Below are 17,571 nucleotides of genomic sequence, written 5' to 3'. Positions count from 1 at the left end.
TATCAGCACTATAGCTCATTGTCTGGAGGCAATTTCTAGGCTGTAGGGCAAGAAGAAGGAAAGTAAACAGAGCCTGATGATCTTGCTGAGGTGAAAGACAGAGATCAGAGTTTGGGGGGAATCTGAGGTGTAGAGTACCAGAGTAAAGGGAGGTGAACTCCAGAGAGCTACCCAGGAGTCCCTTTGAGTCTTTGGCCGAGTACTAATCTGAGCATATGCAAGAGGAAACTCCCTAAGGCCTGGGAATAAACCACTCTAAAAACAGTAAGATAATCAAATGTTCAAAGTTCATGCAGGGCTAGGGGTGGTTTGTGTTTCCACCAGCCAGAACAGAGGCCTCCTGTTAGATAAAGTGCCTGCTTTTGTAGTGGGACTAACTTAGCTCTAGAATAATGGGCCTCTGTAGTGCAGTTCTTCCAGTGATGAATTCTTTCAGCTTTTCTGTCTGAAAACATTTTATTTTGTTTTGTTTTGTGAAAGATATTTTTGCTAAGTATAGAAATCTAGGCTGACAGGTTTTTGTCTTTGTTTTCCAGTACTTTAAAGTGATGTTCCACTGTATTACTGCCAATGAAAAATCTGTTCTCATTTTAATTCTTCCTCTCTATATAATGTGTATTTTTTTCCTTTCCTGCTTCTAAGATATTCTCTTTATCACTGAGTTTCAGCAATTTGATTATGATGTGTCTTGAAGTAGTTTTCTTCATGTTTCTAGTGCTTGGGGTTTTTTAAGTGCCTTGGACCTCAGTTTACAGTTTTCGTCAAATTTTGAAAAAGGTTCAGCTCTTACTTTTCTGAATATTTCTCAAAATGTTTTCCCCTTCTCATTCTGTGGAGGCTCAAATTATTATATATTAATCATTATATAATTAATATATAATGCAAATATATAATATATTCATATTATATAAATATGTGTATATTAATTATTACATGTTAATATAATCTGTATATAAAGCTACTTTAAGTTGTCCCACAGATCACTGATGCACTGTTCAACTTTATATTTCTTTTTTCTCTGTGTATTTCATTTTGAATATTTTCTTCAATCTCACTAATTTGCAATGTCTAATCTGCTATTAACCTCATCCAGCATATATTTTACCTCAGACACTGTAGCTTTAATCTCTACATTTGGACTTTTAAAAATATCTTCTGTCAGTACACCTGGTAGTCCCAAGGATCTGCCTCTTGCTTCAACAGTATTTGGATGGAACAGATCCAGGGACACCTCTTCTAACAGCCTCTGACCACCCTCCAACATGTTTTCTAGTCCCAACTTTCAGAGCCATCTTCTCAGCCACCCTCTGCCTCTGAGATCAGCCAACACCCTATTTTGAGCTTAGCTCCTTATTACAGATCAACGATGAGCTGCCAGATTAATCAGAATTATTCCACTAAGTTGGAGACCACCACCAATTGCCTGGTCAACATGCATCTGCGGGCCTCCTACACCTTCCTCTCTCTGGGCTTCTATTTCAACCGTGAGGATGTGGCTCTGGAGGATGTGAGCCACTTCTACAAGTTGGCTGAGGAGAAGCGCAAGGGTGCTGAGCACCTCTTGAAGATGCAAAACCAGTGTGGTGGCCACGCTCTCTTCCAGGATATGCAGAAGCCATCCCAAGATGAGTGGGGTAAAATTCAGGATGCCCTGGAAGCTGCCCTATTTCTGGAGAAGAACCTGAACCAGGCCCTTTTGAATCTGCATGCCTTGGGTTCTGCCCATGCAGACATGCATCTCTGTGACTTCCTGGAGAACCACTTCCTAGATGAGGAGGTGCAACTCATCGAGAAGATGCGCAACCTTCTGACTAACCTCCGCAGGCCGGCTGGCTCCCAGGCTGGGCTGGGTGAGTATCTCTCCGAAAGGCTCACCGTCAACCACAACGAGGAGTCTCTGGAGCCCAGCAGCCTTTGAGGGGCCCCTTTGGCATCCCTCTGGCTCCAGGCTTATGCCTGAGCCTCTCCCTACAACACCGGGCAGCTCTTTAACCATCCTGGAGCCCTCTCCTAAGCTGTGGCTGTGGACCAAACGGAAACAACAAAGCTTTTTGCAGCAGCTGGTGAAAAAAAATTTTTAAATATCTTCCATGTCTCTACTTGACTTTTTGAACATACACTGCCAGAGTCCAGCTCCAGCAGGTCCAGGGGTTCCCGAAGGATGAACAGCATCAGCAAAAGAGTGAAAATAAAACAAAACTAAAATAAAAAACAAAAATAAAAATGGACACAGACAACAGCAGTGTGTTGAACTGGCCGCTTTATTGTGGTAAACGTGCCATTATATTTGTTAGCAATTTCCTTGTAGCATACGTCATCTATGTTTTCTAGCATTACCTAATTTTAAAAATGTTCCTAAGTGTAATCACCCTTTAAGGAATAACATGGTTATTTTCTCATAATGTTCCCTCCTGCCCTTTGCTTATTGATTAATTTCTTACATTATTTTCATTATGTATCTACATTTACCTATAATCTATAGAGCTTTGCTGTTTTCATGAAAAGGTCATCTATCTCTCAACACCTCAAATGGAACAGTTACAGGGACATGACCTCTTAGTTGTTTCCCCAAACCATTTATGGTTTGAGGAACAAAAGTGTTCGCCTTGGTCCGAGGTGCCAGGAGGGGGCCAAGAGGGCCTTAGGAACCCACGCCTTGTACATTCTCAGAGAGACGATGCACCTAGGAACTAATGAACCATTCTGTACTTTAACCGACTGGGTTCAACCATCATCTGGAATGCCTCCTGGAGGCCAAGTGGGCCTAGGGTTTGGAGTAACTTGTGCCCATAGATACACTCCTTAGTTGCCAGAATGGGCTTTCAAATGCATGTGTCCCTCCTGGGCTTGCAAATGTATGAGGCTATCCTTCCTTCAAATAGAGGAGTCTCCATAGGGGATGGCAAGGGTCAAATGTAGGGCCGCACAATTTCCTTGCGGAACCTATTTTCTTTTCTAATGGTTTGTTTCCCAGGGGCCTGTCGAGGACAGTTCCCCAACAGACAATTCCCCAAGTACTTTTATTAAGGCCAAATTACATACAAGCAGAGGACAAGAAGCTTCACTGTCAGTGGGCCGCCTTGAAGTCCCAGTCTGTTCACAGCATCTGTCCTTGACATCAGGCTGGGATAGCTAGGCTTCCAGCAATACACAAAATATCATTTTAATACTGTCTGCTAATTCCAACGTGTATACCAGGTCTGGATAGGCTTCAATTAATTGACTGTTGTCTCTGCAAAATGGTGCATATTTTCTTGCTTTCTTTGTTTACCTAGTAATCTTGATTGGATGGCAGACACTGTGAACTTTACCTTGTTGAGTGATGGATATTTTTGAATTTTTGTAAATATTCTTCAACATTGTTCTGAAATGCACTTAAGTTACTTGGAAATCATTTGATCCTTTTGGGCCTTGCGTTTAAGAGGTTATAGAATAAACTAGAATAGCATTTAGTTCAAGGGTAATAATCATTCCCCATTGTTGAGGCTATACTCTTCTGAGGATTCTACAAATGCTGCGTGAATGATGAGGTTTTCTAGACTGGCTGGTGGGAACACCGCTGTTAGCCCTGTGCAAGCATCAGGTATTATTCTCTGTGATCTTTCACATAGTACTTTCTCGAGCCTCGGGTCATAATTTCACATGCTTGTGCTGATAAATACTCTTGAATATTTGAAGGTGATTTTCTGCAAATCTCTGGAGTTCTGTCTGCACAGCTCTCTCTTTTCTGGCACTTTGCACTATGAACTTTAATCGCTTGGTCTCCCCGGGCTCTTAGCTCCATGTCGTCAAGTCAAAGAGTCCAAAAAGATCCACCTGAGTTCTACTCTTCTTTTCTGTGCCCTGGAAACTTTCAAGGCAGAAAGCTGGGGAAATCATGGGAATTGTTTCATTTGTTTCCTATCTTTTAGGGATTACTGTCCTTCATTGCCTGATGACCATTGTTTCATACATTTAATCTGATTCATTGTTCTTGCAGCAGGTAGGATGGTAAATGCAATCATTGTTACTCCGTGATGGTTGAAAGCAGAAGTCCTAAAGTCTCCTCTAGATCTGCCCTAAAAAACTTAAAAGAAAGCACTGAAAGAATCAAACTCAAATAACTTAGTTGCATGTCAGGATGAAGTTCAAACTCTTTAAGAATATAACAAAGCCCAGTGTCTAACAATGTAAAATTCACAATGTCTGGCATCTAATAAACATTACTATGTATACAAAGAACCAGGAAAATATGACCCACACCCAGGAGAAAAATCAACCAATAGAGACAGATCCAGAAATGACAGAGGTAATAGAGTTAGTGGACAAAGAATTAAAATTGTGTAAGTATATTTGAGGATGTAGAGGAAAACATGAGAATGATGAGGAGAGACATGAAAGATACATATTTTAGAGAGAATCAGAGACTTGGATTCTAGGATTGATGCTTCCACAGGCTGGCTGTATGACCCTAGAGAATACCTCTACCCTATCTGGGCTAGTGACATCTCTAAGACTCTCTTCCTCTCCATCTCTTTCTCATCCCATAAGCTCTACATCCTAAATATCTACCTGTCTCCATCTCCACTTCGTAATCATCTCTTCCCCAGACTGTGGCAAACCTCTCATCCCAACTACCACCACACCCAATCCTTTTCTCCCACAACATAGCCAGAGAGATTTTTCTAAAATGAAAAATAAACCATGCCTGTTTTCTGGCCTTTCAGTGCCCTTAGGATAAAGTTCACAGTTCATATTGCAGACTCAAGGCCCCTCTTGATCTGGTCCCTCCCTGCTTGCTCTCTTGAGCCTTTGGGGAAACCATTCTTGCCTTTCCCTCCTGGCTTCACTCCTACTCTTTCATCCTGGGGCTTCCTGGCTGGAATATTTCTCCCAATGATGTTTCAATCAGTTCATGCCTGATTCTTCATTAAATTCCCAGCTTAAATGCCACTTCCTGAAGGCCCTCCCATAACTCAGGTGCTGCTCCTGCTATGTGCTCTCATATTTCTTTGCTTCCATAATCACAGCACTTATCTCACTTATCTCACCATATTATTATATTATTATATTATATTATATTATATTATATTATATTATTATAATTGCTTAATTTTCTCTCCCCATCCCAACCTCTGTGCCTGGTCTCCATGGTATCCTAGCACCTAACCCAGGGTTTGGTTCTAAAATAAGTGAATATTTATCCTCTATAACGTACTGTAGTTCTGCTCCTTGTGTCCCCGCTCTAGGCCATGCCCCTGTAACCCTGGATTCCTGACCTAGCCTCAGATCAGCCCCCCTGCCCAAGGGTCTCCTTCGTTTAATCCACCCTGCTCACAGCAGCAAGAACCATCGTCCTCAAGCATCATTTTGATCATATCACTCCCCTTCTTAGAAGCCTACAATAGCTCCAATTGCCTCTTGAATTAAATTAAAACTCCTAATCATGGGTCTCAAGGGTCTCTACCAATTAGCTGCCTCCCTTCCCCCACACCTAGCTGCTGTCATCTTTTCATAGGCCCTCCGCATGGCTTCCCCTGCTGCCCTGCAAATCTGCTATGGGCCCACCTCCTCCCTAAGCTAGCCCTATGGCACCCTCTCCTCCTTTCTGAGCTTTCTCTCTTTCATTCTGCATCTCATATCCTTTCCTGCACTTAAAAAATATGGCTCAATAATCATTTCCTTCATGACTGTTTCCTAAATCAACTCCATGTGGCTTTGTCCTTTCTAGCATAACCTGTTTTCAGGTATGTAGAATATTTGTGCTTATATGTATGCCTTATGGCTCTGCTAACTTATTTTTGGTACTGTCTTCCCTATTACGGTTCAGCAACTCAAAGGACAGCGACAATGTCTTTTTGTCCCTTGTAACTCCCTGTGATCCTCAGGCAGGTTCGGTGTGTGAAGTCCTCGATTACCTTTGCAACAGATATGATGGGGAGGGGGGAGACTGGAAAGTGGGAATTCCTAAAGGAAACCAGTTTCTCCTCAGGTTTGCCAGACCAGACTCTAGTCAGTCTGACGGGTGCAGCCCCAGCTAAGCAGCAGATAGTTTGTGCCCAACACCCCCACCGTGGGGGGATCTTAGTATGGTAGTGAGAAAGAGAGACAAAAACAAACTTTTCTGAGTGCCTGCCCAGTGCCAAACACTGTGCTGGGAGCTTTATATATATTATTTCATGCCTCCCTCCGAACACCCTGACAAATTAGGGATGATTATTACTGACTTACAAGTACATTAGGAGTCAGAGAGGTGGGTTTAATCTGCCTGGTCACAGATTCAGGTCTTCCTGATCCAAAACACATGCTCCTGTTTTCATACCAAGGAAGACATATTTCTGAATGAGTGGACTTTCTGGCAGGGTGCCCCAAATCTAAACCACAATTAGAACACACACTGATGGGGCACCTGGGTGGCTCAGTTGGTTAAGCTTCCAACTTCAGCTCAGGTCATGATCTCCCAGTTCATGGGTTCAAGCCCCGCATCTGGGTCTGTGCTGACAGCTCAGAGCCTGGAGCCTGCTTCAGATTCTGTGTCTCCCTCTCTCTGCCCCTCCTCCATTCGTGCTCTGTCTCTGTCTCTCTCAAAAACGAATAAACACTAATTTTTTAAAAATATATAACTTATATACAATATCAGAGTGTTCACAGACATGCCTTACTTCTAGCCATAGGTTTATGTAGACCTCAGGCCTGCAGAGAGAACTACATGTTCTCCTCATGCCTTTCCTATTTTCCAGACTCTGGAACCTATTAAAGGTAAATATGTGAGGACCCTGTGTCAATATTATTTATGTACATGTTTCAAATGATGTTCTCCATAAGTTTTGAGTTAAAGATCCAAAGCCTAGCTTCAACATGGAGACCTCTGAGAAAACCTAGGGATTGAATAAGAAGTTGCAGAAGGGGCTTTTGTGAAAATAAATTTCATGTCCCTTCGCAAGGTGGGTTGTGCCTGTATTAATCTGTGGTCCCTACTGTTAGGTTTTAATCACACCTTTATTTCCAGACGGGCTTTCGTCATGATTGTAGACAACACTATCATTCCATTTCAGCTTAATTTTTTGGAGCTCATGCCAGAGTCTGCTCTATTTACAAGGGGAAGCTCCTTTCAAACAGTAAACTCATTTTCCTGGGAAACTCTTTCCTTTGTAGTTGAGGAGAAAGGAAAAAGGGAAAAACTGGAGGCTCTGGGGAGGATGTTTGAGGCTGAAGAGTGACATCTCTTGGTGGAGAGATGGAAGGGACTTCTAATTAGGCCGCTTTTTACTGGGACGTGTAGGAAATCGAGTGCCCGTAGCTTCAGAGTGTCCACGAGCCCCTTAAAGTCGTATGCAAAATTTGGGGTGTAAAGTGTGTATTTTTCTGAAAAAGTGGTCCAGAGCTTTCATCAGGACCTCAAAGCATTCTTTGCTTATGGAAGTGAAGGTCTCCTGGGTTGGGCCTGTAGTTCCTGTGTTTGAGGTCAAAAGATTACCTTCAGCAGAACCACAGTGGGGTGGTTGTTGGAAAGTCAGATTCTGGGGCCCCCACCCCCAGTCTTCTGAATTACAATCTCTAGGGGTATGACCTGATCACTGAATCTTTAACCACTTTTCCGGGTGATTTGGTTAAATTTCTGAATTTGCTAGGAGGTTTCAAATGTTTAATATCATTTTTTAGAATAAGGCTAGCAATTACAGTGTAGGAAGTGCTTACATTTCCCCAAATAGGCCTGGGTTCGAATCCCAGCTCAGCTACTTACTGAATGTGTAACCTGGCAAGTTATGAATCTCTCTGAAACTTAGTTCCCCTACCTATAAATATGGGGCTAATTTATCTGTTTTGAGATAATATTGCTTAATACGTAGTAAGAATCCAAAAAGTATTCTTTATTGTTTATAGCTTCTCTTAAACATTGAGTATTCCCTCAAACTCTCTGGGTCTAATGTGTATTTTTTATATGCTTTACGAGACTTTTTTCATAAAGATATTGTCAATAAACAAAACAAAACAGGTTAATCATTTTCTATTGTGTATAGCCATGTATAAAAGGGTTTTGTTATACCTGCAAATATTCCTGAACTGTAAACTATAAGCTGAAATTTTCTTTGCCTCAACTTAACAAATTAGCAATATTTATATTTTGCAAGCTCTACCACACTGCAACTCTTTCTGGAGACTTAGTGATTTTAGCAAATGGAAAGCATAAATATCAGAATTTACCAACAAGGGCAAAGTCTTCCAAGCTTAATAGTTACATTATTGAGAATGTTTGGTTTAATTGAGAATCTACTCACTAGTACATCTCCAGAAGCAAACAGCAAAAAGGAGAAAAGAAGAAATTCCTGTTGTACAGCCAGTTCTAAAATCTTGTTTGGTAAGATCACCTCCCCAGCCTTCCACCCGCCCCCCCACCCCCACTCCCAGCCACACCCCACCCCCTACACCCCCAGCAAACATTGGATTGTTTCACGAAAATTCTTTCCCTCCGGTGATTTTGTAGTTCTGTTGTACTACAGCTGTCTCTCTTTTATCATTTGAAAATAATTGACACAAATACCCATTTTTACATACCAAGGAACATTTATCCTTGCTCACGATGTAAGCAGAAAATTTAAAGGAAATATACTATCTAAACAAAACCAAAAACTCTTCTAATTCATTTCCACAAAGAGTAACCAAAGTTCTCCTTTGATAAACTAAAGAATCTAAGAATTTGTCTCTGGTAGCTTTTTTTGAGGCTAGACATTTATTTCAGTCACTGGTGGAAGATGACTCGTTTATCTGGAGCATAAGAAATTGTGCCTCTGCAGAGAATTGCTTACCCAAGAGGTGGACTACAGTGGTCTGCTTACCTTAAATTTACCATTTTAGTAATCTTAAATCAGAATCTTCTTGTGGAGGACAGGCTTAGGTTTTGTATTCCTTGATTGCCATCTGCTGGTGGTCCTCCATACTAGAAAATAAAAATTCTCAGAAAGATCGCCACAACCTGGTTGTTGCTTCCTTTGAGCAGTTCTTGCCACCTCAGAGAGAACATTTTTAACGTCCCATGATGACCCTGATGACACCAGAGAGTCATGCCAAAGTTCTGGAAAACATGTCTCTCAGAAACAGACCTTGTGTAGTTGTTTCCTGGGAAGACGGTTGCACAGCTTACTAGGCATGCTGCAGGGCCAGTTGCTCATTATCATTATTATTATTATTATTATTTTTTGAAACATACTTGGGAGGCCTGGGGAGCTCAGTCGGTTGCGTATATAGGACTCTTGATTTCTGCTCAGGTCATGATATCATGGTTTGTGAGTTCGAACCCCGCATCATTGACAGTGCAGAGCCTGCTTGGGATTCTCTTTCTCCCTATCCCTGCCCCCTCCCCCTCCTCGCTCTCCCTCTAAATAAATAAATAAATAAATAAACATTAAAAAAAACCCATACACTTTAGTTTTGGGGTTCACAGTAAATTGAATGGAGAGGACAGAGATTTCCCATATATCCCCTGCATCCACACGTGCACAGCCTCTCCCATTATAAACATCTGGCACCACAGTGGTACATTTGTTACAACTGATGAACCTACACTGACATGTCATTATCACCTAGAGTCCACAGTTTGCATTAAGTTTCACTCTTGGTGAACTTTGGTGTTGACTATCCTATGGATTTTTGACAAGTGGATAATGATATGTCTCCACTATTATAGTATCCCACAGAACAGTTTCACGGCTCTAAAAATCCTCTGTGCTCTGCCTGTTCATCCCTCCCTAACCCCTGGCAACCACTGATCTTTTATCGGTCTTCATAGTTTTGCCTTTTCCAGAATGTCACGTATTTGGAAGAATATAGTACATACGTAGCCTTTTCAGATTGACTTCTTGCACTTAGTAATATGCATCTAAGTTTCTTCTTTATCTTTTCATGGCTTCATAGGTCATTTCCTTTCAGCATTAAATAATATCCCATTGTGTGGATGTAGCACAATTTATCTATTCACCTACTGAAAGACATCTTGGTTGCTTCCAAGCTTTGACACTTGTGAATAAAGCTGCTTTAGGCATTCTTGTACAGATTTTTGTGTGCACATATGTTTTCAACTTATTTGCGTAAATACCAAGGAGTGCAATTGCTGGATGGTATGGTAAAAGTTGCTCATTTTTAAAAGGACCACGGGGGCAGAACTGGCTATGAACATCTGTGACAAGAATGCTCTGGGCCCATGGTGGGCTTCATGTGTTCAGGAATCCTGCCAAAATCATATGCAAGCTGTTGGGTAATGTGTATTTTCTGGGGAGATAGTTCACTGCTTTCATCAGGTGCTCAAAAATGGCTGTGGCTCAAGAAATGCAGCTCCCTGGAAACTGAATGGAGTCTAGGTGAGGGGTGCCTGGGTGGCTCAGTCACTTGAGCGTCCAACTTTTGATTTTGGCTCATGTCATGATCCCAGGACCATGGGATTGAGCCTCGCATTGGACTCTGTGCTGAGTGTGGGGCCTACTTAAGATTCTCTCTCTGTCCCTCTCGTCCCCTCTCCCTAGCTAGCACACTCTCACTCTCTCTCTAAAATAAAAAATAAAAATAAAAATAAAAATAAAGAGTTGAGTTGAAATTAGAAAATAAGTTGAAATTAGAAATTAGAAAATAATAAGGAACTGGCATTCCTTGAGAACATGTGCCTGATACTCTTAGACAGCTCTCATTAAAAAACAAACAAACAAGCAAACAAAACAAAACAAAACAAAACAAAACAAAACAAAAACAAACCATAATGCTAAAAACAAGAGCTGGGGTGTATTGAGAATCCACCAAGTCAAATAATTTATCTTTGTTACTCTATTTCTAAACTTACAATGACCCCATGCTTACAATTTATTTCCATTTTATAAAACTGACTGGGAGGGCACCTCGGTGGCTCAGCTGATTGAGTGTCCAACTTCAGCTCAGGTCATGATCTTGAAGTTTGTGAGTTTGAGCCCCACATGGGGCTCTCTGCTGTCAGTAAGTCTGCTTCAGATCCTCTGTCCCCCTTTCTCCCTGCCCCTTCCTTGCTCTCTCTTTCTCTTGCTCTCAAAAATAAATAAACTTAAAAACACTGACCAGGGATCAGAAATACTGTATTGCCTATGTTTGTACAGCTAAACATGGGGCTGAAACTCAAACACATACCAGTTTAGACTCCATTCTCCAATAACAAGGACAATTAAAAAGAAATTTCTGCCTCCAGTGTTTTCCACAAGGGAAGACAGAGCCGCATACCATCTGTGGTGAGGAATGGAGACCCCCAAAGAGGAAGAAGAGAAATGTCTGAGCTAAGTCTCAAAGGGCAATAAAGACCTGGCTAGGCAGAGAAGCAGGGGGCAGAGGCAGAATTCCAAGAAGGAAACAGCCCGTTCCATGACATAGAACATGAGAAAGAGGCTGAGTGAAAGTTCCAGAGCTGGTGCTATGATGCTCAGAAAGAACAAATCCTTGCCAGCTCTTGGGGCAATAGGACAAAGACTAATAATCTCTGGTACTAAAAAGAAGAAATTTCAAAAGTGAATTTAAATTAGATAAACTGGACTTCATCAGAGTTATAAACGTTTGTGCTTCAAAGGATACCACCAAAAAGTGAACTGACAGCCCACAGAATGAAAGAAAATACTTTTAACTCCCATATCTGATATGGGACTTTCACCAGAGTATATAAAGAACTTTCACAACTCAACAATAAAAAGACAACCCAATTTTTAAAAGGGCAAAGCGGGGCGCCTGGGTGGCGCAGTCTGTTAAGCGTCCGACTTCAGCCAGGTCACGATCTCGCGGTCCGGGAGTTCGAGCCCCGCGTCGGGCTCTGGGCTGATGGCTCAGAGCCTGGAACCTGCTTCCGATTCTGTGTCTCCCTCTCTCTCTGCCCCTCCCCCGTTCATGCTCTGTCTCTCTCTGTCCCAAAAAATAAATAAATGTTGAAAAAAAAATTTTTTTAATCCATTAAAAAAAAAAAAATAAAAGGGCAAAGGTTTTTTTTTGAATGATTTATTTATTTTTTTAATGTTTATTTATTATTATTATTATTATTATTATTTTAATATATGAAATTTATTGTCAAATTGGTTTCCATACAACACCCAGTGCACATTCCAAAAGAAAAGGGCAAAGGTTTTGGATAGACACATCTCTAAAGAGGACATACAAATGGCCAATAAACATGACAAGATGGTTGACACCATTAGTCATTAGGGACCTGCAAGTCAAAATTACAATTCAATACCACCTGAAGCCCACTAGAATGGCTAAAATTAAAATACGAAAGACAGACAACAACAAATGTTGATGAGGATGTGAAGACATTGTGACCCTCATACATTGCTGCTGGGAGTGTAAATGGTGCAGCCACTTTAGAAAACAGTTTGGCCATTCCTCAAAATGTTAAACCTAGTTACTAGATGACCTAACAGTTCAACTCCTAGGTACATACTTGAGAGAACTGAAAGCATACATCCACACAAAAAACCCGTCCACGAGTGCTCGGAGCAGCATTATTTTTTATTTTTATTTTTTTTCAACGTTTATTTATTTTTGAGACAGAGAGAGACAGAGCATGAACAGGGGAGGGGCAGAGAGAGAGGGAGACACAGAATCTGAAACAGGCTGCAGGCTCTGAGTGGTCAGCACAGAGCCCGACGCGGGGCTCGAACTCACAGGCCGTGAGATCATGACCTGAGCCGAAGACGGACGCCCGACCGACCAAGCCACCCAGGCGCCCCATCGGAGCAGCATTATTTAGTTCAACAGTAGAAACAACCCAAATGTCTGTCAACCAATGATTGGATAAACAGAATGTGAAATGGCCATATTCTGGAACATTATTCAGCCATAAAAGGGAATGAAGTACCTATGCGTGCTACACAACATGGATGAACCTTGTAAACATTGTACACACTGAAAGAAGCCAGTCACAAAGGACTGCATTACATAATCATATTTATATGAAATATCCAGAATAGGCAAATTCACTGAGACAGAAAGCAGGTTAGTGGTTGGATAGGCGAGGGGGAGATGAGGGAGAATACCAGTGGCTGCTGGTGGGTACAGGATTTCTTTTGGGGGTGATGAAATGTTCTGAAATTAGGTCATGATAATGGTTGCACAACACTATATTTTCATATAGTGAAAATCACTGAATTGTACACTTTAATAGGATGAATTTTATGACATGTGAATTACATCTCAACAAAGTTGTTGTTCAAAAAGGGAGAGGGAGGAACCATTCCTGAAGCAGAACGGGCAGAGTGAGGGAGGGACCTTAGGTAATGACAACAATAACAATTATAACCCCTAACTTCATTCACTTAATAAATAGTTGTTGAGCACCTACTACAGTCTAGATGCTGGGGATATAGAGAAACAGACAAAATCTCTCTCTTTAGGGAGATCCTATTCTAATGGGGAGACAGCCAGTAAGCAAACAAGTCGCTGTGATATCAGATAGTGCTAAGTCTTAGAAAAAGAAAGAAGGGCAAGGGTGAGAAAAGGATGGTAGAGGGAGGAACTGTTTTAGATGAGAGGACTGGGAAGGCCTTTAGGGGGTGACATATGCACAGAGACCGGAACAAAGTGAATTTTGTCAGTATTTCCCCTGCAGGCACTGAGTTTAAGATGTGCATCCTACTTTAAAAAAAATTTTTTTTAACATTTATTCATTTTTTTTTTAATTTTTTTGTCAACGTTTATTTATTTTTGGGACAGAGAGACAGAGCATGAATGGGGGAGGGACAGAGAGAGAGGGAGACACAGAATCGGAAACAGGCTCCAGGCTCTGAGCCATCAGCCCAGAGCCCGACGCGGGGCTCGAACTCACGGACCACGAGATCGTGACCTGGCTGAAGTCGGACGCTTAACCGACTGCACCACCCAGGCGCCCCTAACATTTATTCATTTTTGAGAATGAGAAAGAGCATGAGCGGGGGAGGGGCAGAAAGAGAGGGAGACACAGAATCCGAAGCAGGCTCCAGGCTCTGAACTGTTAGCACACGGCCCGACGCAGGGCTTGAACTCACAGACTGCCAGATCGTGACCTGAGCTGAAGTCAGGCACTTAATCGACTGAGCCACCCAGGAGCTCCAAGATGTGCATCCTACGTAATCCTCTCAACGACCTCTGAGGTATACCATTATCTTAATTTTACTGATGAGAAAGTTGAAGTAGAGAGAAATGGGGCTGGTGTTCAAACTCAGATTTGTCCTTTTAGGGCACTTTATAACTTTTCAAAGCTCTTTCACGCAAATGGAGTAATATATGCAGAAATGCTTCATGGATGAGAAAATACTATGCAAATGTAAGTAATTATAACTCTTTTAATGTAATCTGGTTTGACCTCCATGGCATCACTGTGAGGGAGATAAGGTGTGCAATATTATACCATTCTTAGACAAAAACAAACACACACACCTGTGAAGTGCAAAGTAAAGTAAGTTGCCCAAGGTCACAGAGTTAGTTAATGGTGTAGTCAGAACCAGTTAATGGTATCAAAGTTAATGGTATATTCAGAGTCAGTACCATGTTTTTAAAGTTTTGTATTTGCATCTCTTGGGATGACAAATTCTAAGTATTTTTCTTGCCAAGCATATTTATAACTGCATTAATTATTAGAGTTAAAAACAGTTTAGCATTCCTGAATAAATCTTTGGATGATCCCTTCTCCCTTCTTCTGTATCTTGGATTCCACTCACTCCACAGACTCCTTCCTTCTCCTCCATGTCTTTTCTCATTCACTAACTTTTCCAGACACAGACACCTTCACATACATACTCCAGGAATTAGGGAGAAGCCATCCAGGCTTCCCATGCCTCTTAATTAGCACAGGGAAGAGGCACTTATCCTCTTAACTGAATGAGACCAAATCATTCGCTCTCCAGACATAGAGTGCAATTACTAACAGAAATATGGATTTCTTAAGGTGACTACCTGGGGTTTGAAAATCACCCTTCAAAATGATTAAATGTGCTTGATTTTAGATGCTCTAAGGGGCATCTGGATGGCTCAGTTGGAAGAACACGTGACTTTGGATCTCAGGGTTGTGTGTTCGAGCCCCATGTTGGGTGTAGAGATTGCTTAAATAAATAAAACTTAAAAAGAAAATAGGTGCTCTAGATCACAGGGAATTGGCAACATTCTGAAATGTAAGATCTATTAAGAACAGATGGTAGCATTCATCTTTCCCTTCATCCATTGGACCAGAAATCGGCCCTTTGCTGACCATTGAGCCAAAACCAGAGGCTTTGAGGCTAAGATTTCAGAAAACCCACATGGGGGAGTTGGTTTGTAAATAGTGCCTTGGAGCAAAGTCGTTGGCTAGAGGCCTCAGGATACTTACCCTAACCAACCGCCTCCCCAACTCCTATTCTCTGTAAAGCTTGGTTCTTGATCACTTTTCTAAACATTTAAATACATTACTGTTTAAACCTTCTGTAGGGATTGGAGATATGGCTGTATCTAAAACTGAGAAGGACTCAGGCCCCTTCATAGGGAGCATAGGACCCTCATGGATGATCAGGAGGGATCCAGCCCCAGTGGAGGGCACCAGGAGTAATTTCTATTACATTTCACCTAGAAAAGCAGCTAGTAGCATCCTATGAGGAAAAGAAAAGAGAGGGGCTGAGAGCATGTTATATAAACGTGGTAAAGTCATCTATATTTAAAAAGAAAAAAAAAACCCACAACCATTGATTCTTGATATTGCACACACCTCCATCTTCTGCCTCTTCTTCCAGCTCTCATTTCCTGTTCCTTTTCTTCCTGATAGAGTGGTCCAGATGCTGAGCACCTTCACTTGTCTCTGTCTTTCTTTTCCCTTCTAATCCCTACACACCAGCTTCCCCCACCCAGATTATTCCACTGAAGCTGCTCTTCGTAAACTCATCCATCAGTGAGTGGCAGCCATCTTGGTATAAATTCTAGGCCAGCATTTCCCAAAGTGTGTTTCTGCAGACCCTGGTCATGCTCATTTTTTAATGGGGGGAAATGGTCAAATACTTTGGGAAACCTCACATCTTCTACTTTGTCTTAGAGATGTACATTCCTATTAACATATCAAGGATTTGGGGGTGTGTTTCAATTCCTTCTCTTCTCCTTCTTCTCTCTTCCTTCCTGATTCCAGTTTAGGACACCTTCACCTGACACCTGCAAGTGAGGGGTGGTGGGTCACAGCAACTATAACACTATATGTGTGACTGTTGAGAAGACAGCCCAACAGCTCTTCACTTGTTCTTCTAGTCATTTATTGGACATAGAATGCTCTATCTGAAGCACTGGGGCTTCCCTTATCACTAGTTTTGGAACCCAAATCTGAGTCAGTGACAGCCTGAACAAATGAAACTGAGATTAATTTTTTTCTTCCTTCTGCACTTTTTAAAAGTCCTCCTTACCCACTGACATTATGTTAATGATTTAGTCTTAGAACTTGACTATAGATTAAAGCCTAGATTCCTTATTCTGATCTTCAAAGCCCTTTACAAACTGACTCCCCCCATTGTCACCTTAATCCCATAACTGGATGACTTTGCTGGAAAAGACCTAAGATTCAGATCCTGGTGACCCTCTTTACTTTGTAGCTGTTTGCATTTACTCACATGCATCAGAACTGAGGAACCCACTGGGTAAAACACTTGAGCCCTGTCCACAATTAGGGTGAAGACATATACTGACAAGTCTGCTTGACTGGGGTCCCAGGTAGAAGCTGGGAGAGCACATTGGTAAGAAGAGTAACCTGGTGCAGGGAGCAGGGTAGGGAGCAGATGCAAAGAGGAACATCTCTGTCCTAACTCAGACTGCCTGGATTCCAAACTCGTCTCCACTGCTTACCACCTGTATGTCCCTGAAAACATTTCTTTATCTCTCTAAGCCTCCTCTTCCTCATGTTGAAAATGGGTGCAGTTCTGGTACCTAATTCATAGTGTTGTTGGGAATGAAATGAACTAAGGTATGTACTCAGCAAATTTTCCTGTTATCAGCCACAAGACTTTAGTATCCTGGAGCTTGTAGTGAGCAGTTCTGGATAGAGAGCAGTTGACCCTGGAACTGCACTTCATTTGTGTGCTCTGGGGAGAAAATGCCTTTGGGTATGAACTGTAGATTCTGTGATTCTTTGGCATTCAAAAATCTTCTGTGGACTTCTCGATTGGCTCATCTATCCCTCCCCCACCTCCAACTTCAGAGAACACACTACTGCCATCACCAAGCAACATTGTAATATAATATTAGGGTATAGTCTTTTTGCAAGAGCAATGGTGTAGACTTCCAACAATCAACGCAAAGGCTCCTGCATGTAAGCAGTGGCAACAGTGGTGATGAAGGCTGGGCAATGGCCTCTTTGGGTTCCATTGTAGTCTGAGCCTACAGGCTGTAACCTCATTAGCCATGACAGAGAGCAATTTGCAAGTCCAAAATGGGCAAGAGAGCTCCCGTGGTCATTTGTGCAACTTCTGCATGAGGCTGGATTTCCTGCAGCCTGCCAAGCAGAGATGGAGAGCCATCAAAATTGGGTGAATGAACCTAGATCTGGGGAAGCTCTAGACACTTAGGTTACATTTATACACTAGTAGCAATTATTTATTGAGGATCTTCTGTTGCCAG

The 17,571-nt window shown here is 41.9% G+C and overlaps 1 protein-coding gene across 1 annotated transcript; it reads left to right on the top strand.

The window, feature by feature from the left end:
• The first annotated feature begins 1,159 nt into the window (after window positions 1-1,159).
• Window positions 1,160-2,143, top strand: LOC125166077 (ferritin light chain-like). Its single transcript, XM_047859742.1, has one exon. It carries the CDS (start codon window positions 1,367-1,369, stop codon window positions 1,916-1,918), a length of 552 nt encoding a protein of 183 aa, XP_047715698.1. The 5' UTR covers window positions 1,160-1,366; the 3' UTR covers window positions 1,919-2,143.
• Window positions 2,144-17,571: the final 15,428 nt, after the last annotated feature.

Source organism: Prionailurus viverrinus, chromosome B2 (genome assembly GCF_022837055.1).
Source record: "Prionailurus viverrinus isolate Anna chromosome B2, UM_Priviv_1.0, whole genome shotgun sequence".
In the NCBI taxonomy this organism is placed as follows: Eukaryota; Metazoa; Chordata; class Mammalia; order Carnivora; family Felidae; genus Prionailurus; species Prionailurus viverrinus.
Note: the sequence above shows the minus strand (reverse complement) of the source record. Positions and strands in the feature narration are given on the sequence as shown.